This window comes from Phoenix dactylifera, chromosome 11, assembly GCF_009389715.1.
Source record: "Phoenix dactylifera cultivar Barhee BC4 chromosome 11, palm_55x_up_171113_PBpolish2nd_filt_p, whole genome shotgun sequence".
NCBI classification, from domain to species: domain Eukaryota; kingdom Viridiplantae; phylum Streptophyta; class Magnoliopsida; order Arecales; family Arecaceae; genus Phoenix; species Phoenix dactylifera.
Window position 1 is genome coordinate 784,119 of NC_052402.1, and position 22,387 is coordinate 806,505.

A 22,387-nucleotide genomic window follows, 5' to 3' on the forward strand; every position below is an offset into this window, starting at 1 on the left:
AATTATTTTATACTAATAATTATAATATTTTATACCTTTATTTTTGTATTATACTATAAATATAATATCATATTATATTATATCATAATATATTAATATGTTATGTTAAATAATTTAATATTATGTTATATTATGAAAAATTAATTTATACTAATAATTATAATATTTTATACCTTTATTTTTGTATTATACTATAAATATAATATCATATTATATTATATCATAATACATTAATATGTTATGTTAAATAATTTAATATTATGTTATATTATGGAAAATTAATTTATACTAATAATTATAATATTTTATACTTTTATTATTGTATTATACTATAAATATTATATTATATTACATTACATTATAATACATTAATATGTTATTTTAAATAATTTAATATTATGTTATATTATGAAAAATTATTTATAATAATAAATAAAATATTTTATACCTTTATTATTGTATTATACTATAAATATTGTATTATATTATATTACATTATAATACATTAATATGTTATTTTAAATAATTTAATATTATGTTATATTATGAGAAATTAATTTATACTAATAATTATAATATTTTATACTTTTATTATTGTATTATATTATAAATATAATATATATTACATTATATCATAATACATTAATATGTTATGTTAAATAATTTAATATTATGTTATATTACCAAATATTATTTTACTCTAATAATTATATTACTATTATGCGATATTAACATAATATTATTTTATATTACAATAATATTATAATATATCGTATATTTATATATTAATTTATGTTATGTTTTATTATGTTCTGTTGTATAATACTATGCAATGTCCTTTATGGTAATTTTGTCATACAAAAGTACTTTCTCAGTTTGTTTACCAAACACAAAACAAAGTACCACAGCACTTTACGAATGTAGTTACCAAACAGCAAATAGCTTTTTATAACAGCTCTACTTCAAACAGCTCTACTTCCAACAGCTCTACTTCCAACAGCTCTACTGCCAACAGCTCCCCCAAACAGGGCCTGAGATTGATGTTGCCTCTTACCTTTATGTCATTTTATTTCTCTTGATACTAAGGGTAGCACTCATGCTAGATTGACGTGAGCTAACGGTATACCAAAAAAAATTAACAGTTTTAAATTTAAATGACTAAAATATTCTTAATGGGTAGATATACGGAAAAAAAAATTTATAAGACAATCGTGATGGAGGACACAAAAATAATTTCAAAATTTTATTTTATTTTTAATTGAAATAAATATAGTTTTTATTAATGGTGTTAGAAGAATCATTGTATTAGGAGTATTTGTGCAAAAATAGTATATTATGATAATATAGAAATAAATATAAATTTTAAATAGGTATTCGTGCAAATTTAAATTTTAAGAAAGTATTTATGTAAAAAAAAAAAAAAAAAAAGACGGCGTTGCCAGAACTAGCTTCAAATTCAGAGGCTGGGCATATCAGGAGAAAGAATACGTCAAGTCTGGGCAGCTGCGCTACTCGCTGGCAGATGCATCACTCAATGGTTTTGGTTCCGATGACTCATGTGATCTCATAGTCAAATTGTAAGGTATGCTTAACGTATTAAAGGCCACTACATTGTGCAACACAGAAATATTTAAGAGCATACACGGATAGACTGATGTACATACCTGGAAACCAGCAAAGATGCTATGAGGCTTTTTTTTTTTTTTTCTTAAAAAAAAAAAAAGAAAGAGGGGAGGAAGGGACAAGCCCACCCCCGGGTAGCAGCCCCCACTGGGCCTCCACCCCATCAAGAGAATATTCGATGCGGGCAAAACTGTTAGGCACGCCGGCCGTTTTTACTCATACCCTTCCCACCCGTAGCCCAGCTCGGTTATCTTTCTGGGCTCTCGACCTGAACCTCCATGTGAATAGGTATGATATGATTAAGCTCCGCCGCCTGCACACGGGCACTCTCCACTACAAGTCTCGGTGATATACTGCATTTGCCAAAGGTACGAACGTTCTTAGTCAGCCGAATCTGGTAAAACGTACAAATCGCTTGGGCCGCCTCTTGGCGAAGCAGTGGGGACTCCGAACGTCGGCGCATGGCCTGTAAAAACTGGTCCCTTCAGCCCCGAACCTCCAGCGGGATCCCTGCCAATCGCCAAATTGCCCTAGCCCATGAGCACTAAAATAAGGCATAGTCTACCATTTTGTCCATACCATAAGTCCTAAATACTAGGGAAATTCTCAGTCCTCATCCACTAAGTACTACTCTCATCAGAAGACAGTCTCAGACTACCTTCCAGAGAAACAGGGCTACTCTCGGGTGGAGTTTCAAGCGCCAGATCTAGATGCAGTCTGGCCTAGACTCATACTACCGTCGGAGAATAAGGGAGAGGTCGCCTACCCTGATACTGATACTGGCCCAGGGCCCTCTTATGTTGCTATCAGCACAACAATAAAAGAAATTTTCAACTGATTATTCTTGAAGGATCCGGAGGCCGCTGGGCTGACACGGCGGTGGGGTCGAACTCCTAAATGGCCTGAAAGAGAGGTGGGCCTCCTACAGTCGCCCAACTGTGGAAGCACACCCTTTTGCAAGAAAGCTAGAACCCACTATAAGACGGCAAGTGGTGAGGTGCACTTTTGATGGAAGGATGGATTGGATAAAGATTTGTTTGAGATCACATTGAGAGGGAGTGGTGGATCAAACGTAATCTAGATGGATCCCCGCTTAAGGACCATTAAGATCGTGCTATGACCAAGAGAGCTCATGGTGGGTCATGGGTGGGAGTGGGCATCCCCCATTCCCTTCTCATGGATAAGACCTAAAAGGAGGTTGGTGCTGAATCAGTGGTGATCACGACTAACACGTAGAGAATTGTTGTGGTTTGCCACTATTCAGGACTAGCGTTAGGTAGCCTTCACGAGAAAGCCTTGTTATCCAATGTAACATGACTATTTTTATCCATCCTACAAGCGCAGAAGGCCTTCGGCAGAAATTGTAGTTTAGGTTTATCACGCAAGAAATGTTGCGATAGTTAGGAAGAATAATATTTATACAGTTCGATCTATTGACCTATGTCCACGGACAAAGATAATATAAAAGCTTTACGATAAAAAAAATAAAGATTATAAAGTGCAAGATTATTACACAAATTTTAGCTCCTAATACATCTGATCTCTCGGTACTCAATTGCCTTTTTTTTCTTTTGATATTACAATAAATATTTATAATAGAGTAAATTGATTTAGACTCAAACTGATATTTCTATAATAATTAGATTAGGCCAATATATAGGCGGCGTCCTAAGTCGGCAAAGACTTGAACTGATATCCTATCAACCTTTTAGAACTGAAAAGGTAACAAGACTGGAAAGAGACAGAAAACACAAATCATCGGTTGGCATGTGATGCTGCATTTGGTTCTCTTAGATGCCATATAAGAACCTACTTAGCCTTGTTTAGGGGAGTTTTTGAAGGGCCAAAAAGAACTTTTAGATAAAATAGAAGTGTTTGGTAAAAATTTCAGGAAGCTGTTTTAGCTTTTCTAAAAAGCTAAAAATAGTTTTTTGGAGGAAGCTCTATTTTGGAGCTTTTCGAAAAAGCACTTTTAGATCCGGTCGGAAAGTTATTTTTTTGCCCAAAATACCTGTGATAATATATAACAATTATACAAAATGTCCCTTTATAATCCTGAAAATCTGCTAGAAAATTTATTACAGAGATAAATGGTCATCAGGAGGGTAAAAAGTTAATTTACACGAATAATTATAATATTTTATACCTTTATTATTGTATTATACTATAAATATAATATTATGTTACATTATATCATAATACATTGATATGTTATATTAAATAATTTAATATTATGTTATATTAAGAAAAAAATAATTTATACTAATAATTATAATATTTTATATCTTTATTATTATATTATACTATATATATATTACATTATATCATATATGTTATGTTAAATAATTTAATATTATATTAAATTATTATGCTATAGTAAACAATATTATATTTTATTATGCTCTCTTGTATAATACTATATATTATACTTTATGGTCATTTTGTCCTACGAAAAGTATTTCTTCAGTTTGTTTACCAAACATATGTTAAAGTATCACAACACTTTAGAAACATAGTTATCGAACAACAAACAACATTTTATAAAAACTCTACTTCCAAAAGCTCTACTTCTGAAAACTCTACTGCCAACAACTCCTTCAAATATGGTTTGAAGCTCACAGCTGCTTTTTATATACTCTGTTGCATCCCATGCTCTAAATGCAGTTCCTTGATTAAATCCATCCAGGGGTGGTCATTTGTACCTGGACAGAATAATCCAAAGAGAATAATAAGAAGCTAGCCCCATGTTATCATCCTCTCGAGCAACAGAACAACAGAATAGCTTGGCCCATACTATTAAAATAATGTCTTCCAGGTTCGACCAAGACGACATGCGCACGCGCCGCGGTGCCGTAGCGGACGCGCCCGCGCTGGCTGCATCACCCCTCGCGCCTGCTCTCCCCGTCGCCCTCGTGGAAGGATTCGTCAAACAGGGCCGGTCCCCCACCCCCAAAACTCCAGACGCGGGTTTCAGTACGACTCCCACGCCCCGTTTCATCACCCTGTTTTTTTTTTTTTGCTTTGGTTCATCACCCTGTTTTGGCTGACGAATATGTTGAGGAAATCCCCTTTTGGATTGCGTTTTGATGCGATGGATCGACGAGTATTTTGATTTGATCCTATCCAGTATCCAATTTATATAAACATATATATATCCTGTCGCGCGAAACAGACCTTGACCTGTTCGTTTTTGCTGGACCTTTTTTATGATTTGGACTCGGTGCACCCAATCAAATCAGCATTCGGGTCCCGGTCCCCCACCACTTCCGCTCCCGAGTCGTCCGTTCACGGGCACGTATCGGCCGACGGCATCGCGCGGTCCTTCCCAGCCCCGACGTCCCTCGCTGTGGCCCTGCGGCGCAGTTTATTTTTATTTCTATATTTATTTAAAATAAAATCTATATGAATATTAAAATAGTTTTCATCTTATTTTTTGCTAAAGATTTTATATAAATAAATAAAGGACTCAAATCTTTGATCGTGTGGGTAAAGTAGGAAAGATGATGGAGGCTGCGGGCGGTGAAACACGGTCTCGTGCATGGTAAAAGTTAGTATTACATTGCTAGTATAGATTTTATGACATATTTCAGAAGCTTGTGATATAAATACTGTAGATTTATCCTTTTGATATTAATAAGTGTTTAGTTACATATCTAAAGGAAGCTTCTTTTTTTTTTTTTTCATAACTGTGCAAACCTCTCCGGCAGTACATGTTCTAGAGAGACAGAAAGGGATTTAGTTTGTTTTTTATTAATTGGCGGTGCACGAACGAGGGGGTGCGCGTGGATTGTGAGGTCGTAAACGACTCTGTTTTTTTTTTTTAAAAAAAAAGAGAGAGATAGCGAAGGAAAAACGAAAAAAAAAACATTTTCTCACTCCTCTGACATTTTCACAAAGTCAGGTTGCGTAGAAAAAGCGGCGTTTCAGTCATGGGATAGCGGTTTTGGATTTTGGAGATCCATCACCGCTCACATCTTGCACCGCCGTGACAGCCACCAAACCCATTTATATAAATTCCCACACCCCGCTCCTCTCTTTATGCTAAAAACTCCATCCCAAGCTTTCCTCTTCCCTTCGCTCCAGCCTTCAGTGAAGTCCCAGGCTTCCCTCTCTAATGCCCAAATAAAGCTGCATTGAAGTCCCAAGAAGTCGTTCAGCAATCCAAATCCATGGACGTCGACAACTGGGATCTACAGGCAGTAGTAAGGGGATGCTGTTTGACAAGACCATCAACAGATCCCTTCTCTTCCTTCCCCCCTCTTGTCCTAAAGGAGGAGCAGGTAGATGGAGGAAAGGACATTCTTTTTGACTTTCCAGACATCATGGACACAGAAACCTCTTTCCATGAGTTGGAGGAGCTCTGCAAGCCCTTCTTCCTCAAACCCCATCAGCAACCATTACGGCAGCAACCATCCCTGCTCTCCCCCCAGCTTAGTAGTCCTTCCCAACAACAGCCGAGGCTGCCTCAACGGCCAGTAACTGACACCCCTCGTTCCAAAAAAAGGTAAATCTTTCCTCTCTCCACACTGTGTCTTCTCTTTAAGCAAATAACAAAGGAGAAATCTTTTATCTAAATCTAATGTATCTGAGAAATAAGAAACAGGAAGAACCAGCAGAAGAGGGTGGTTTGCCATGTCCCCGCCGACGGCCTCCCTTGTGACCTGTGGGCTTGGCGTAAATACGGCCAGAAACCTATAAAAGGCTCTCCCTATCCCCGGTATAGACTATATAACTCCGCTTCTTCTCTTCCGTTTGTTTTTTCTCATTAGTCTTAAAGATTCTAACTTGGAGGGAGAACAGGGGATATTACAGGTGCAGCAGCTCGAAAGGGTGCTTGGCGAGGAAGCAGGTCGAGAAGAGCCAGAGTGACCCGGCGATGCTCGTCGTTACCTACACAGCCGAGCACAACCACCCCCTCCCTACCCACCGCAACTCCCTCGCCGGCTGCACCCGCCAGAAGCTGCCCCCTCCCTCGTCGCTTGTCTCCACCTCTCCGTCCGCCTCCGTTAGCGACCGGATGACACCCTCCATCCCCGCGTCGTCGTCCGTGAAGGACGAGCTCCTCCGGCAGTGGAAGGACATGGAGGAGGAGGAGGAGGAGGAAGTGGAGGAGATGTTGACGGTGGGAGACATCGAGATGGCGCGAGAGGAGGACGTGGTCTTCTTGGGGGTGGAGGGGCTGGTGGAGGGCACGGACGTCGGCGCCGCCAAGTTGCCGGCCCTCTCGGGCTTCTACGCCGACGGAGGTGGCCTCGCGGAGTATTTCTTCGCCACCTGGCTGGCCTCCAACAACGCAGCAGCCGCAGCTGGTGGGAGTTGACATATGCTGAGAGTTAGAAAGGGCTGAAACTAGAGCATCTGAGCCGTCCATTTCTGTTTGGTGTACTTAATAGCCGGTCCTTTCATTGGCCGGATTATAACTTTTGGTCCTGTTTGAAACTTCCACTAGCATCCTAAATTCTAAAATTTCTTTAATTTCGAATTCCTAGCGGCTGTGCCTACTTTTTCTTTAAGTATGTATACCCGTCCAAGGATAACATAACTAAAGAGTATAACTGTGCGGAAAAATAAAAAAAAAAATATGCAAAAAAAATATAAATGTGTGCGAGAGTAAAAATTAAATGATAATAGTTAGGGAACCGCATGTTAAAGTCCAGTGGTAGAAAAGATTTAATATTTTGTCAAATTTATAATGCTGATTCTATCTGTATATTTTTGACTTTTTGATGTGTGGAGACTGGAGAAAGATATCTAATGGGAGTAGCAGCAAGACAAAAAGAAGGGAGTGTCAACAATAACTCAATATCTTGTGATGTTCTCCTATTATTTAATACCTCAAAAGTCTGGCTACAATGTAAGGCTAGGTATTTTTCAAAAGTCAAAGGTGACCCGGTGTAATCTTATCTCCACTTCCACCAATATTTCTTCCTTGCAATATTTATGCCGTATATATCAAAAGATGAGTCATATATACACTGTTGAATGTTTACTGCTAATGAATTGAGATTTGTCACAAAAAGCCTAAATTTAATTCTCTGAGTCTTGGCTAGTGCATCCCTAATAAGTATTTCATGCTAGACAATAATAGTGCGTCTGAGTCTCTTTCTCTCTAAAATCCTTCTTCACCTCGCATGATAAAATCATTTTATGCTACTAAATAATGGATTGCTCCATAATAGATGGCTACACTTTTAGTTGCTTACCAATCTGACGGATTATATAGCAGTACTAAATTATAAAGGATCGCAAGCTCCACTCAATAATCTGGTATTTCTGGACAGGTCCATGTCCACTTTGAAAAGAATGATCTACATAATCCCATAATTTGCAAGAACGGACTTGGAGAGAAGAAGATGAAAGAAAGGGACTTCTTGTATAGATAGCAGCTCTTCTTGTGAATCCATTGTGCGATTCTGTCACTCTTTTATTAGATTTTTTCCATATCCAGTTGTCATAATCTAGCCGCGAGAGAGCTTGGCTGGTTGATGCAGGCTTGTAGATATACAAAGAATATTCTTTTTATGGTCATACAAACTCTCCGCTGGAAAATAAAACTATCGACCATGACTCATCCGCGGATGAGAAATCCTGGCACGATCCAAACAGTGGCTGGTTTCACGCACGAGCCGAATCTGGAAGGAAGGAGGTGGCTCGAGCGGGTTCGGTGCGTCCTCCGCCGGTCAAAGGACCAGAAGGTGGCGGTGGTTTCTGACGCCGTGGAAGTGGAGCTGACAACCCACGTGGCACAAGGCTGGCCGCTGTCTGAAAGACGTGCAGCCGTTGCTTTTACGGATGGGTACGGATCTCACCGGGATGACTGGTTTTGATTGTACGGAGGCTTTTGGCAAATGCGAGGCAGCATTTTGCTTATCCGGTTATCCCCGAAACGAACAAATCACTCCATAATTAGTTGAATAAGTGCTCCGTTAGCTGCATGGCTTTATTCCCCACCTTGTGAGACGCGGAGATGACCAAAATAATGACTTGTGCCTTATTGGTTTGATCTGATCATGCTGGATTTGATCCATTTATTTTGGCATATAAGCATATGGTCTGTAAGCACTGGCATCTAACTAGAGGAATAGCTCGCATGACGTGGCATGTTACATTATAGCACTGTATTGTGCCATTTGGACTTGCATGACTGGTATTTTAATTGTTAACACTATGCTTGCTGCTATTCTCAGGTTGTTCTCGGAGGAACAGCGTTCCTATTTTCAGGAGAAACACTGATGGTCCTCCACGTTATTAAACGGCACGACACGGTCTCCTAAGATCTGGTTCATTCCAGGAGCAAGGTGTAGCTCATGGCCACAAGAGCAAAACCTAGATTCTAGGTTTATTTGACTTGCTGATGTCTACTTCGAGTAACAAATAGAGTGGTCCTTTTTTTGTGGCAGAATATTCAGGCCATGACGAGCGGCGATATGATTTTTCAAGCCAAACATATGTTCAGAGAGGCAAACAGTATCGCAGACTGGATGGTTTCGTATGTCGTCGGTCATTTCAAGAGCACCCCGTGGGTTGGAAAAAGAAAAGTTGCCTAGAGCAAGTCGGAACTTGCTGTTTTTTTATCTTATTGGATGTATTCGTATTAGACCTGCATTGTATGAATCATCCATTTTTTTTTAAAAAAAAAGGAGGGAAAAAAATTTGAGGTTTATCTTAAGAGTTTAATGGGCCGTTCTTTCTTCTTGTTTTCAGAGAGAAAAAGGCCCATTAGATAACGAGCCATGGCACAAGGTTAGCCCACTGCCGACCCCCATGACTTGCCCAAGTCACAATGAAGATGGAATTCAAACCTAGATTTCTGATACCACCATCAAAAGATCTCATGAATAGACTAAGCTGGAGCCTTACAAAATTAATAGGTCTCTAACCATTGAAACATAATGCAACATCGCCTGCCATGATTAGCTAACGTATACTTTATATAAAGTGAAAGAACAGCAGCAAAAAGTTTGCAAGATACTCACCATTTCAGATTCAAATACGGCGAAGGCACGGTTTGTATTGCGCTCCACTTCCACCATAGTGGCTATACATGATGCTTGATGCCTGAGTTAAGAGTTATGCAGATCTACCACGAAATACTCCAGTTGTTCAGCGCCCCTGCACCTGAAAGATACTTAACTGCAATCAAAGGAGTTTGCTTACACTTCCTATGCAATACCCTCATGCAACCTATCTCAAAGAAGATACATCTAGGACTATCACTAAATCATCAGGCAGGCAACTTAAATTCCTGGTATTCGGTAGCACAAATAGCACTTGACAGTATATACACAATTGGTAAAGATAATATGAAAATTCTAGGAAAAAAGCAATATACTTTAGTTTCAAATCTTAATCTACTCCACAAGCAACAAATATAGTTTTGTTACAGTACAAGTCAACAGCATATTTCAGTGAAAGCCTGATAAGCCATTCTCTGTCTCTGCACCAAAGAGCATTCTTCCTTCAGCACAACTGAAGCAACATCCAGAGAACATTAATCCAGTTGCTTCTGTATCATTTGGGTCTGACTTACCATAAAGTGAAAGAGATCGGATAAGAATCACATAGTTAATGAGACTTCAACCTCTACATCTGCCCCATGGTTCCTTCCTTGGAGATTCTAACAGATCCGGAAGAGAAACTGAGGTCATGGTACTCTTTCAGACGGCAATTACCATAGGCCAGTATCCCATGCAATATGTAACATAACTGAACTATAAGTGGAATTGCAAAAGCTCATCTCCCCAAAATGGAACATGCCTGAAATCACTTACAGGCCAGGGGACCTCATACCAAGAAAAAATGCTGAAATTTGAGTATCCAAATTTCTCGTCCACCTCGTGGAACTTGGACACTGTATCTGCTAAAGATGAAATCATAAGATTTCAGGTAGCCTCTGCAGCCGGCAGGTGGCCTCAGCTGCAGATACTTGTGGTCAACCATAAAAACAGACAATCCTTAAATACAAAAACGAAAACCAGTTATGCTCTTAAGCCCATCTGCGACCAGTGGGAGCTTATCATAATAGACATACTCCATAGCATCTCTCTCCCTCACACACATGCTCATCCATGGTAGAAATTGTTTCTCTGTTTTCCATGACAGATGAGCTCAGTTCAATGAAAACAACCTCCAAAGTACCTATGCTCTATAAAAGTGGAGGACCGCTTCTGGTCAAGACTATTTTTGTGAGATATCAACCCCCTTCCCATTCACAAAACGTCTCAGCCTCTCCATCTCACCTATAGCTGATAACCATTCTGTAAGAATATCCATAGTTACGTAATCAGGATTGCATCCTTCTTGTCTCATTCGATCCATCAGCTGAAAGGCTTCATCCGACATATTCCTGTCACGAAGACCCTTAAGCATGGCATTATACGTTATAACATCAGGAGGTACGCCTTTCTTTTGCATCTCATCCATAAGAGAAATTGCAATATCAATCTTCCTATCCTTGCAGAGAGAATCAATAAGACTGTTGTATATCACAGTGTTTGGGGGCACTCCAGCAGCATCCATGTTCTGAAAAATCTTCGAGGCCTCATCAAGATTGCCAGCCTTGCAGTAACCATGGATTAGGGTGCCGTAAGTGACCACAGAGGGCTTGCAGCCATCATCGACCATCTTGTTCAACAACTGACCCACAGTTGGAAAATCCCCGGCTTTGCATGAAGCGGCAATCAAGGTGTTGTAAGTGAAGACATCAGGTCTAAGTCCAGCCTCCTGCATTTCCCGGAGCACCTCACACGCCTTATCTAGCTTCTTCTTCTTACAGAACCCACTAATCAAAATATTGTAGCTTTTGGTATCAAGTTGGAAGCCATTCTTTTTCATGGATGATGCGACAGAGCATGCATCCTCCAACCTGCCAACCTGGCTCAATCCAGATATCAGCGTAAAATATACAACCGAATCTGGAGAATGTCCCTCGCTAACCATCTCATCAAACAAATCCATGGCTTTGCCCACATTGTTTGAATGGAGGAAAGCACTAATCAGAGTGCTATAAGTGACGGCATTGCCTCTGACATCGGCCCAAGTGTGACGCTTCTGTCGAAAGAAGTCAAGGGCACTGCCAAGCCTGCCATGCCGGCACATCCCAGACACAAGAGTGTTCAGCGTGACCACACTGGGAGGAACGCCTTCTCGCTCCATTCGGGCCACCAATTCATGTGCCATGTCCATCTCGCCGGCCTTGCAGAGACCATCAATAAGGCTATTATACGTGACAGTATTGGCGCTACACCCATGTCGGATGCTCATCCGGTCAAGCAGTGCCATCGCATCATCCGGCCTGCCGACCTTGCAGAGCCCATCGATGATGGTGTTGAAGGTGACCGTATCGGGGCTCACCTCCGAGTCAGGCCTTGTCATTACGTCGAGCACCTGCAGTGCCTCATCCACGCGGCGGGACTTGACCAGATGATTGATAAGGATCCCAAAAGTGACAACATTGGGGCGAACGCCCATATCCTTCATCTCGGAGAAGAGTAGATTCATCTTTTGGAATTCCCGGTCTCGGGCGAGGCCGGCCAGGAGAGCATTGCACACCGGGGTCTCGATGGCACCACCGGCGTCCTTCACAGCGCGAACAAAATCCCAAGCCCTGGCTGTGCCGCCGCCGTAGCAGAGCTTGTTGACGAGTTCTGTGAATCGGAAGGCATCGGATCGAAAAATTCCCATCACGGCCATCTGGACAACGAAGTGAAGAGATTCGTCCTCCACCGGCTGGCTTCGTTTGGAGAGATTGGAGAATAATATCGAACAGGTGATGCGGTCGGGTCGGCAAGTGGAATCCGGACGGAGCATGTGGCGGAGGAGGGCCAAGGCTTCGGCTCGGTGGCCGGGTTCGCCGGAGCGGAGGAGGGAGCGGAGAAGGTCGTTGCAGAGGGGGGTGCGGCGGAGGGAAGGGTCGAGGGAGCGGAAGGCGAGGAGGGCGTCGGAGGCCGTCTGGGAGGCAGCCAGGGAGCGTAGGCAGTGATCCTCGCCGTGGTGGCCGCTGCGGCCGCCGTCGCCAGCCGTCGCGGGGGCTGCGCTTGCGGCGGCGGCGGCGGCGGCGGAGGCATGGCGGGAGGGTGAGAGGCGGCGCAAGAGCACCGTTAAAGACTGGTTCTTTATCACTCTCCGCCCGGTCGACATGAGGTGGGTTTGAAACTGATAGGAGGGAGGGGATGGCGGCGGAGTGAAGCGGCGCTCTCAGTTCGATCAATACCTTGGACGTCAAGCTGATCGTGGGCCTGGTTCTTCAAGAATGGCCTGGTTTACCACCGATTCAATACCTTGGACGTCAAGCTGATCGTGGGCCGGGCTCGGACACAGAAAATGCCAAACACTATAAAGATAAAAATATCCGAAATCAAATTCAAATTAGAAAATTATTTGTATTAACTTTCTTTTTTTGAGGTCTGAACTAGTCCAGGAGAGCTTCGTGCTAGGACAAGTTAAAACCCACACAAGGGAACGTTGCATGGAAATCCAAATAAATTGCTATTATCACAATTTAGTTTAAGTTTTTGGAGGTGAACTAGTCCCGTCATGCCAGCTGCTAAACCGGACTTTTTGGTTCAGCTTATATTAATTTTTTAAAATTAGTTTTGGTTTGAAAAAGTTTTAAACTCAAAAAAATTTGATTTGATTTTAGTTTGAGTTTTTGAAAAATCAATTCAAACCAACCCAACCCATAAATATCTCTACATATAAATTTTAATTTTAATTTTTTTTATATTTTTTTTATAAAATAGAATTTATATGTTTAAACTGAGTATAATTAATATATTTTAGTTCATTGAATATCAACTTTATGTATAATGGAAATTTTGCATATTTAAACTCAACCCAGCCCATTTAGTCCAACCTATTGAATACCAATCAAATAAGCCGAATCGGATCAAAGCAAACTTTTAAGATCAATTCTAATTTTTATAGATGGTTGGCTCCATCACGACTTCGGTTTTAGAAAATCGATTTAAATTGATTCAGTTTTGGGTTTAGCTCTGAACTGACCAGATCCAATCCATGCACACCCCTGTCAGCTGCCGGGACTAATTTAAACCTGAGCTAGAAAGATATTGCGTCGACGTCCTTACATGTTGACATTGTCGCATTTTAAGCATCTTGAATTTTTATAAATGTAGTTTTTTTTTTTTTTTTTTGCTAAAAAAAGGGAGCAGGGGGAGGAAGGGACAAGCCCAACCCCGCGTAGCAGCCCCCACTGGGCCCCCCACCCCGCCAGGAGAATGTTCGATGCGGGCAAACCGGGTCGTGTGTTGGGCACGCCGACCTATTTTACTTATACCCTCCCCACCCGTGAGCCGGCTTGGTTACCCGACCCGACCCTCCGTGTGAGTACGTCACACCTGGCACCACCCAGGCTATCAGCCGACCAGTAGCACTTCCAGACCCCGTGTCCAGGCGTGGAGCATTCGGTCCCCAAATTTAATCGACGCCCGCGCGTTTCGAACCTGGAACCACTTGGTTGGAAGTAAACGCCCCGTTCCAACTGAGCTACCACCTTGGTGGTTATAAATGTAGCTCGAATGCTGGGACTAGTCGAAACATGATACAAGAGAATATTGCATCGAAGTCCTTACAAGTTATAGATACTACAGTTAAGTCCCTCAAGTCTCTCTTCCTCCCTCCCCCAAACTACCCCACCCGATTCGTTGGTCCGTGGCCGAGTTCTTAAACCCTAGCCGAGCTCCTCCTTTCGGACCTTTTCTCCCTCCCTCCAGCCTCCAGCGCCGGCGCACCTCCTCCGCCGCTCGCCGCCTCCGGTCCATTCTCATCCGTCATCTGTTCCTCTGCTCTCAGTCTGAGGCCGTCCATGGCGGAGGAGGAGAACAGTTCTTCGAAGCCCAAGGTATCCATCTTCTTATCTCTTCATCCTGCTTCCTTTTCCCAAATCTTTCGTTGATCATGTCTTTGTTCGTCCAATTCCTGGCTCAGGAGACGTACCCTCTATTCTCCTTCTCGAATCTCAACCTGCAGGGCCTGGGGTTTGGGCTCTTTGGTTCTCCGGAGAAGCCTCTTCCTCCCCCTCCTCCTTGCGTAGAAGTGCTCCTCTCTGAGGTAATTCCGTTCCTGTTTTCCTTGCCCATTCGGTTTTTCCGCTATGGATGATTAATTTTTGTTCATAAAAACCAGTTCTTTATTTTCCAATTCCCCTGAATCGTGTCCTGCTCACAGGAATCATCGACAGTGAAATCAAATGCAGAACCCATTGTTATTAACGACGAGCTTACACTTCTCAAGGTATCTGATTTATATATTAATTCGAAGAAAAAGAAGGAGCTCTGTAGCTTAGCACTCTTTGGGTTTTCATTTTTAGGGAAGAGTAAGTACTTTCGATGTTTTTGGGGTGGCCAATTCGGATTTGCTCGCGGGAAAATACGAAGGTGAAATCTTTATTATTTGCTGCTTTCTTCTTGTTTGCTAATAACTTTTGGTCTTTAGCACATTAATTTAAGCATATTTTTACAAAATTGTTTACATTATTTATGAGATTAGGAGGATTGAAGCTGTGGGAAGGGTCGGTTGATCTGGTCAAGACCCTCTGTTCTGAGGTCCGAGAAGGTCGGTTAATGTTTAAAGGAAAGCGAGTATTAGAGGTGCGCTGCTTGGTCTCAGGTGATATTTTGTGCTCTCAGGTCGTGAACTTCACGGGAAATGGTTTTGAAATGGATTTTTGTTTGCATTATACTTGGATAATTAGCAATTAGGTTCTCTTGTTTCCATGATAAGGCATGAGCGTGGAATGAAATTTTCTTCCTAACTGCATCATGTCAGAAAAAATACCATATAGTCACAAATGTCTAGTTAATGGATTAAAGCATTGTATTAGAATGGAATTTTGTGGATTTGAAAGTCAAGTTTCTATATTTGACAATCACAATAATAAGTTTTGAGGATTTCCTTAGTGATAGAGCATAGATTTGAGCATATGTAGCAGTATATATATGATAATATTACCAGATGATTTAATGGGGAAAAGGAACAAGAGACAAGTTAGTTTAAACATGTTATTGAAGATATCTATTTTACCAAAAAATAGATATGAAGAACTTACAAGTTGCCAGGAGCTTGTATAAGTTTTCATGGTCTCATTAAGTTATCTTATTGAGCAAGATGTAGATATTAAAAAGTAACACCTTGTACACCTTTACTAGCAACAATATGCATGTATGCAACTTCTTTCTAGGTGATAATGACATCACTGCTTGATAATGTATCATGATGCTATGTTTTCAGTTTTCTACAAATGTGCAATTAGTGTTCATATATTGGCAATCAAGTATAAAGGTACAAGAGGGCAGTTATAATGGAAAAACTGTATATCAAGGTAGCCAGGTAGGCGATTTGGTGATAGCTTCCTTACATAATGGATGAATTTTTCTTGTCGATGCATTGTGTTGACATGGAGCAAAGCATGATATAAGCTGGCTTAGCTGTAGTTCATGCAGTATATTTGTGAGCAGTAGTAACCAATGAAGCTGCACCAAATTGCATGCCTGTTGTATCTACAATACATAACCTTTTGAATTCTGGAAAACAAGAAAGTCAAAGTTGTTAGCTGAGGATTATTTGTTTTCCTATCCCTAAAATGCTTAATATAAGCAATTCCTTCTAGTATATTCCATCAAATCAATTGATGATTTTTATGTCTATATAACAACCTATTCTCAAAAGTGCGTAGCAATGTCTTTTGCAAGTAATAATAGTTTTCCGTTGTTTGAGGAGAAAACATGGAAATCCTCCTTGATGGGCAATCCATCCAACATGAATTGGAATAATTTGCTTATCTATGCAAATTGTTAAGAACATTTCCAGTTCGTAAACAATAAACAAACCAAATATATGGGAAAGGATAGTTGGTTGCCTGCCCATAGACTGTTTAATTTGCAGTATTAATTCCAGTATATGCAGCTGGAACTATTGATGATCTTCACAATGACATGAATTATGAAACATATGTTTGCAAAGTGTAGAATTGCCTTCCAGGACAATGGTTCAAGCTTTTTTGTGCAGTCAGGCAATGCAATCATTTTGCCTAACTGATGCAAGATTTGTTGGCTTCAGCCCCACAGCCTGTGGAGGAAATCAGTGTGCATATTTCCAAGCATGTGACAGTAGTTTAAGTGTGCTTCCAAGTTCCAATTGCAAGGAAAACTATGTAAAACTGCAATTTTTTTTTGATTATGGGCTAAAGTTGCTTAAATGAGAATCGATTTTATGTGTAGGATGGAGGATTCTCATGTTGTTTTTTCTTATTGAAAGTTTTCCATGAACAAGGCCTTGCTCGCCCATTTTTCTTTTTAATCAATATGTTTTGTTTTAATGAGTGCTGGAATAATAAGTTTCCTATCATGTTCCATTCTGCATATGAAAATAGTGACCCTCATATTTTTGTCTTGAGATGTCGGCAGTCAGCTCTGAAGTTGCCCTGATTGCTACTGACAATAGTTGCTTTTCTGTCTTATTTTCAGCTTGGATGTGGTCACGGTCTTCCTGGGATCTTTACAGGTCTTGAGGTATGATTTCTACTGTTTCTGATTAGTTTACTTTGGACTTTATTTTCAATTTTTTGATTCATGTGTTCCTTTATTCATCAGGGTGCAGCTGTTATACATTTCCAAGACTTTAATGCTGAGGTCCTCAAGCATCTGACGATACCAAACGTAAAAGTCAACCTCATGAAAAAATTGTCTCAACAACATTTTCTGATTACAAACAAGACGGATATGAGTATCTCCCCTGATGTACGATTTTTTGCTGGTGATTGGAGTGAAATCCACCAGCTGCTGCACTGTGGATTTAATATGGACCAACAAAAAGCAACAGATGATCCAGAGCAAAAGGGATGTGATGGCTATGATATCATATTGATGGCAGAAACTGTGTATGCATTATCCTCCCTCCATAGTCTTTATGGGCTTATCAAGAAGGCAAGTGCCCTTAACATGAATTGTTGCTGTTTACCACTGGCATATAGCTCTTCTCCCTTTGTTGTATGTTGGTAATCATTGAGATTAAGAATATATGTTACAGTGTTTGCATCATCCTTCTGGAGTAATCTACATGGCAGGAAAGAAGCATTATTTTGGAGTAGGTGGGGGTACTAGACAGTTTCTACATTTGGTCAAAAAAGATGGTAAGATATGCTCTTCTTTGTTTTATTGAAAAACTACATCTTGGAGAATATTTGTTAGTCCATCCTAAGCTTAAGCCAGTAGGTGGGTGGCCCATGAGTATATAAGCACCTTCAGGGTCCTCTTAACCTATCCAGTGTGGTACTATTCCTCACCAATATCATCTTTCATGCTCTCAATCCTTTTTTTTCCACCCTGTGTTGAAAGCCCGCATTGCTATACGTTGACAGAGATATTTCACCATATTTACCTTTAGATTGCATACCTAACTATGTATCCTACCAGGAAGCATTCATCATTACTCATGACTTCTAGAGAAATGCTTGTGCATTTAGAATGTAAATTCGGTCAATGCATCAACTTTCCTTACTGGGTTTATTGCATGCATGCTATGTGATGGGGATTCATGCATATTTTTACATTTCAACATCTATTCTTCTTCATGGCTCTGTGATGGGGATTCATGCATATTTTTACATTTGGATCAACATCTATTCTTCTTCATGGCTCCATCAAGTCTAAATTTATTACTCGGGGCCACTTTCATTAGGCATCATGGAAGCTTGTTTGCTTGCTGAAGTTGCTGATGGTTCATCCAACGTCCGGGAGGTGTGGAAGTTTTCATTCAAATAGACTCGTACTTTTGACATACGCAGAGGAGCAAGCTTTTAGGTAGAGGTATTTTTCTTCAAATGTATTCTTGTTCTTTTAAGCTGCTTCCATTAGTCCTCCATTTGAGAACAAGGTCCAGAGCAATCATATCATTGGGATTGCTAATGCTCAACATGCCAACTTCTAATGTACACTATAAATGTGCCACTGTCCCTCTAATGGTAAGATATTTTAGATATTGCAAATTCCATGTTGCTTCCTTATGTAGTGGATATTTGCACAGCACATAAAATTCTCCTGTTTTTGCCTCTGAATATTTTCTAAAATATTTGTTCTCGGCTTTCTCATTTTCCAATGAACTTCACAGTCCAACTTTTATTATTGATTTCTTCAAAGAAAAAGGAATCAGTGAGCTACTTTGGTTTCCAATCTACATTGAAGTAGTTTCAATCAGTTAGCTGATTGACTCTCAAAAGAGTTAAACCCGCCCCTCAACAAAAAGGGAAAGAAGTGAAGGGGAGGAAGGAGGGAAGGTGAACTAAGCACTGAAAGATGCACACAATTTCCCACAGTACTCACTGCTTAAGATAGGAAACATGGATATTGTGTAGAACTTCTTGTAGTGATATTAAAAAAAAAAAGTTTAACACAGGCCCCTTATTTTATTTGATAAAGATTCTCCTTTACTATTCTAAAACTAATGCTTAAACAGTGTCTATAATTTGTTTATTTTGTCCGCCCATATCCCCTTGCTGGAAGAACTGAAAATTTGATTCCAAGAAAACATTTTTGGGTTCATGCAAATCTCATCGAATCCCATTACATTAGCATCATTTATCTAAACATTCAGCATCCACCCTGATGAAACAAATAGCACAGAATTGGAACCAGACAACTAGGCCTGAGTTTTAAGAATGCCAGAAAGTGTTTATTTTTCTGAGCTATAACAAAGCCACGAAGGTTTATTACGATCTCCATAAATGATATTTTTACTAATATGACATCGCACCATGAACTATCATAATCATCTGCTGAACTAGGAAGCTGATGCCATAAAGCCTCCATCATCCAGTGGTAGCTGCAAGCCACATTTTTCATCGAGCAGAGGTGCTGAGGCACCCACAAAGGCTGCATTCATGTAGGTGGTGGGCTCTGAGTGTATAGATTCTGATCTAACATCACCAAACTCATCGCCGGAATTAGGACCACCGACGATTGCTCCGACGTGAATGTTGGCATTAGGGTTATCGGTGTTAAAATAATCTGCGAAGCCTTCGCCGCAGGCCACCTTTGCTGGATGAACTTGGACGGACGGTATGGATGCACCTCGGTGGTGTATACGCCTCGGGTACTTGGTGCCGAACCCCACCATGTATGAGTAGCCAAGTGGATTCTTGCCTAGTATGTAATCCACCTGAAAGAAATTGCACTAAAAATTTGTTAATCAAGAACTAATTCGATGCCCGAGCAGTACTGATTAACCAAAACTATGATGTTTGCCTGTGATTTAGCAAATGCTCTGATTTGAGCAGTGGAAAAATTAGCTGAGCTGCACTGGACTTCGCTAATCCCAGCTGAATCTAGGGTATTTGAGTAGTAAAACAGCACCATAACAGCACTCGTCACGTATTGCAAGTTAACAGTGTCCCGTGTGAACAGAAGCCCTCCTGGAAATGGCATTACAAACAATATGCTGTAAGATTAAGATACTCAGGATCCAAAGGAGAGTTGCATTCTTGTGTAGCGTACGAAGAGAGAAGCATGGGCGATGTCTGAAATCTACTCTTGCTTAAGAAGAAAGATTCGGTACCGGGTGTGGTTTGGATTTTCACAGTGCCACTTCCTGGCATCAACGAACATACAAATCCATCAGCATGGGTCTTGTATATAGCTAAATCTTTCTTCCCTGCCAAATATTCCTGAAGGAAGAAATCACATTAGAAATTTTTGGAGGGATGTGATCGTTATGTGCAACAGAGACCATCTGTTAGAAATGTTATAGAAGGTTGTCTATGGATACTTTTGTTAGCAATGCTTGTGCTCCAACGAATTTGTTGTCCCAGCTGAATTCAGGAACAACACCACTCCAGTTCTGATTATTTGATACAAATGTCAGAAATTGGACGTCTTTAGTTGCTTTGTAGAGCCAAGTAGCACCCCATAGAAGCTCATCCTATATACAGAGTAAATAGAACTGTTACGATTACTCTTGAGACAAAGTTATAGCTGATCAATGAGAGTCGAAGTCTTGCCTGGTAGCTGGAGAAGGAGCAATAGAACGGACAAGAGGCTTGGTATGACCCTCTATACTTATCGGCAAATTCGAAAAGCTGATCAAAACATCACTAATAAGCACATCATGAGAGAAAAGATAATTTTATTCTTTCTCAAAAGAATGGTTTCTATGTAAAGAAGAAATCAAGTCAGATGCATCGATCCTGGCCAAATGGATCAAGGAAGAGAGTGCAACCATCTGAGATTTTCTTCATCACTTACTGCTTTTGCTTCCTCCAAAAGTTTTGCTGCATAGTCGGGGTCGACACTTTTCAATACCATGTAAGCAGAGGCGAGGGCTGCTGCAGCATCTGCAGCCACCTCTGTGCCTGGTGAACTTTCAGTGATCTTGAACAGATTACGAGGCGTATCCATGTCTTCTGGACGCTCCCAGCAGGAGTGGTCCGATCCATCACCTACCTGCCAATTGCCAAAAGAAGCATTCGATCTTGCTGCTTAATGGTTGCAATGGATGCATCTTTAGTTTTTTGATGTTTCCAAAGGCAAGGAGATCGACCTGAGTATAGAGTGTGGTTGGCGAAGTGTGAGCTTTCAGTATGAAGTCGGCTCCCCATCTGATGGCCGAGTGCAGGTGGTCAAGCTGGCCAACTGCAGAAATCTGTGCCTCGTACTCGGTGGCGGCCCAGCTCAACAGGGCGACGCTAAATGACATGGGCCAGCCAAACTTGATGTTGTCTCCAGCATCATAGTAGCCGCCGGTGAGATCCACCTGAAGAGAGGAACAAAACGGTTGGTTATATTTTGCTTTCTCAAAAACAAGAAGTATTCTGCACCATCTTTTATATGTTTAAACTCACATTATCAGGTTTTGTTAGAGTCCAAATCATTATAAGTTTACCAGATGGTTATATTTTATCTTATCCCGACTCTCTCTTTTTTGAGAAGCCGTATCCTATACCGCATGCACTATACCAATCACATCGTCTTATTTCTATAGATCCTATTCGTTATGTAATAAGACTTGATTGGTATGGTGTCTAATAGCCCTTAGCCACCTGCCATCTCACTGACCAAGAATTCCGTCTGACTGAAAAGATGGAAAGGATGTCGGCTAGGTTATGCTGCTGCCTAAAGCTGCATGCAACATATTCTCCATGCTTTTAAGAACTAAATGTTGGAGTGTACTGAAAAACGGAGCTAGAGAAAAAGAGAAGTAAAAAGATGAATGCGAAGCTAATTTTGGATTGTTTTAAGTATGCACAATAGGCTACTAGCATTACATTGTCTATCTGGCCATCTGTGAGAGCTGAGTGGGCCCTCCATTCAACTCGCTGGTCGGCAGGCAGCTTTCCAGAGCGCTGCCCTTCGAAGAACAGAATGGCCTTCGCTAGGGCATCGGTGTAGTTGTAAGACCCATCACAAAGGGCCCTGCCCTCACCACCCTCATCTACTGCACTCCCTATAGCTAAACCAAATACCAGTGCCCATAGGCATAACGCAACAGCCGAACCATTCTCCTTCCAGGCCATTGCTTCTAGTTCTAGCTACTGCTATAGTACTATCTCTCTTGCTATGATTTTATTCTTACGGAGACCTGTATATATAGTGATCATAGAGCAAAGATGTATATGAGTGTTTACACTCTATCTACACCCAACATAACAGACTACAAGTAGGATGATAGACTACCCATACCTTCTGTTTCTCCATTTCACTCTTTGCACCCTCCGACCCATGCCACCTTTGCCTGCTTCCCTCCTAAAAAGCAATGA

At 40.9% G+C, this 22,387-nt stretch overlaps 4 protein-coding genes across 6 annotated transcripts; 2 read left to right on the forward strand and 2 right to left on the reverse strand.

Moving 5' to 3' along the window:
- The first annotated feature begins 5,615 nt into the window (after positions 1-5,615).
- Positions 5,616-7,253, forward strand: LOC103709031 (WRKY transcription factor 22-like). Of its 2 annotated transcripts, none has more exons than XM_026805333.2 (3): positions 5,616-6,127; positions 6,221-6,340; positions 6,424-7,253. In XM_026805333.2, the coding sequence occupies exons 1-3, from the start codon at positions 5,793-5,795 to the stop codon at positions 6,941-6,943; spliced, it is 975 nt and encodes a 324-aa protein (XP_026661134.2). In that variant the 5' UTR covers positions 5,616-5,792; the 3' UTR covers positions 6,944-7,253. The 2 variants fall into 2 exon arrangements, with proteins under 2 accessions (XP_026661134.2, XP_008792407.2); XM_008794185.4 differs by having other exon boundaries at positions 5,617-6,127; positions 6,227-6,340; positions 6,424-7,252.
- Positions 7,254-9,834: 2,581 nt separating this feature from the next.
- Positions 9,835-12,854, reverse strand: LOC103709032 (pentatricopeptide repeat-containing protein At3g61520, mitochondrial-like). Its single transcript, XM_008794186.3, has one exon. The coding sequence runs from the start codon at positions 12,760-12,762 to the stop codon at positions 10,801-10,803; it is 1,962 nt and encodes a 653-aa protein (XP_008792408.2). The 5' UTR covers positions 12,763-12,854; the 3' UTR covers positions 9,835-10,800.
- Positions 12,855-14,255: 1,401 nt separating this feature from the next.
- LOC103708997 (histidine protein methyltransferase 1 homolog) lies at positions 14,256-18,663 on the forward strand. Of its 2 annotated transcripts, none has more exons than XM_026805346.2 (9): positions 14,256-14,482; positions 14,569-14,691; positions 14,809-14,874; positions 14,951-15,017; positions 15,130-15,269; positions 17,106-17,150; positions 17,232-17,564; positions 17,668-17,770; positions 18,319-18,663. In XM_026805346.2, exons 1-9 carry the CDS (start codon positions 14,447-14,449, stop codon positions 18,399-18,401), a joined length of 996 nt encoding a protein of 331 aa, XP_026661147.2. In that variant the 5' UTR covers positions 14,256-14,446; the 3' UTR covers positions 18,402-18,663. The 2 variants fall into 2 exon arrangements, with proteins under 2 accessions (XP_026661147.2, XP_008792354.2); XM_008794132.4 differs by having other exon boundaries at positions 14,261-14,482; positions 15,130-15,230; positions 18,319-18,618.
- LOC103709033 (endoglucanase-like) lies at positions 18,466-22,144 on the reverse strand. Its single transcript, XM_008794187.4, has 8 exons — positions 21,896-22,144; positions 21,172-21,384; positions 20,877-21,074; positions 20,633-20,710; positions 20,401-20,553; positions 20,191-20,299; positions 19,881-20,047; positions 18,466-19,794 (listed from the first exon to the last, which is right to left on the reverse strand). The coding sequence occupies exons 1-8, from the start codon at positions 22,142-22,144 to the stop codon at positions 19,417-19,419; spliced, it is 1,545 nt and encodes a 514-aa protein (XP_008792409.2). The 3' UTR covers positions 18,466-19,416.
- Between the last annotated feature and the right edge of the window lie 243 nt (positions 22,145-22,387).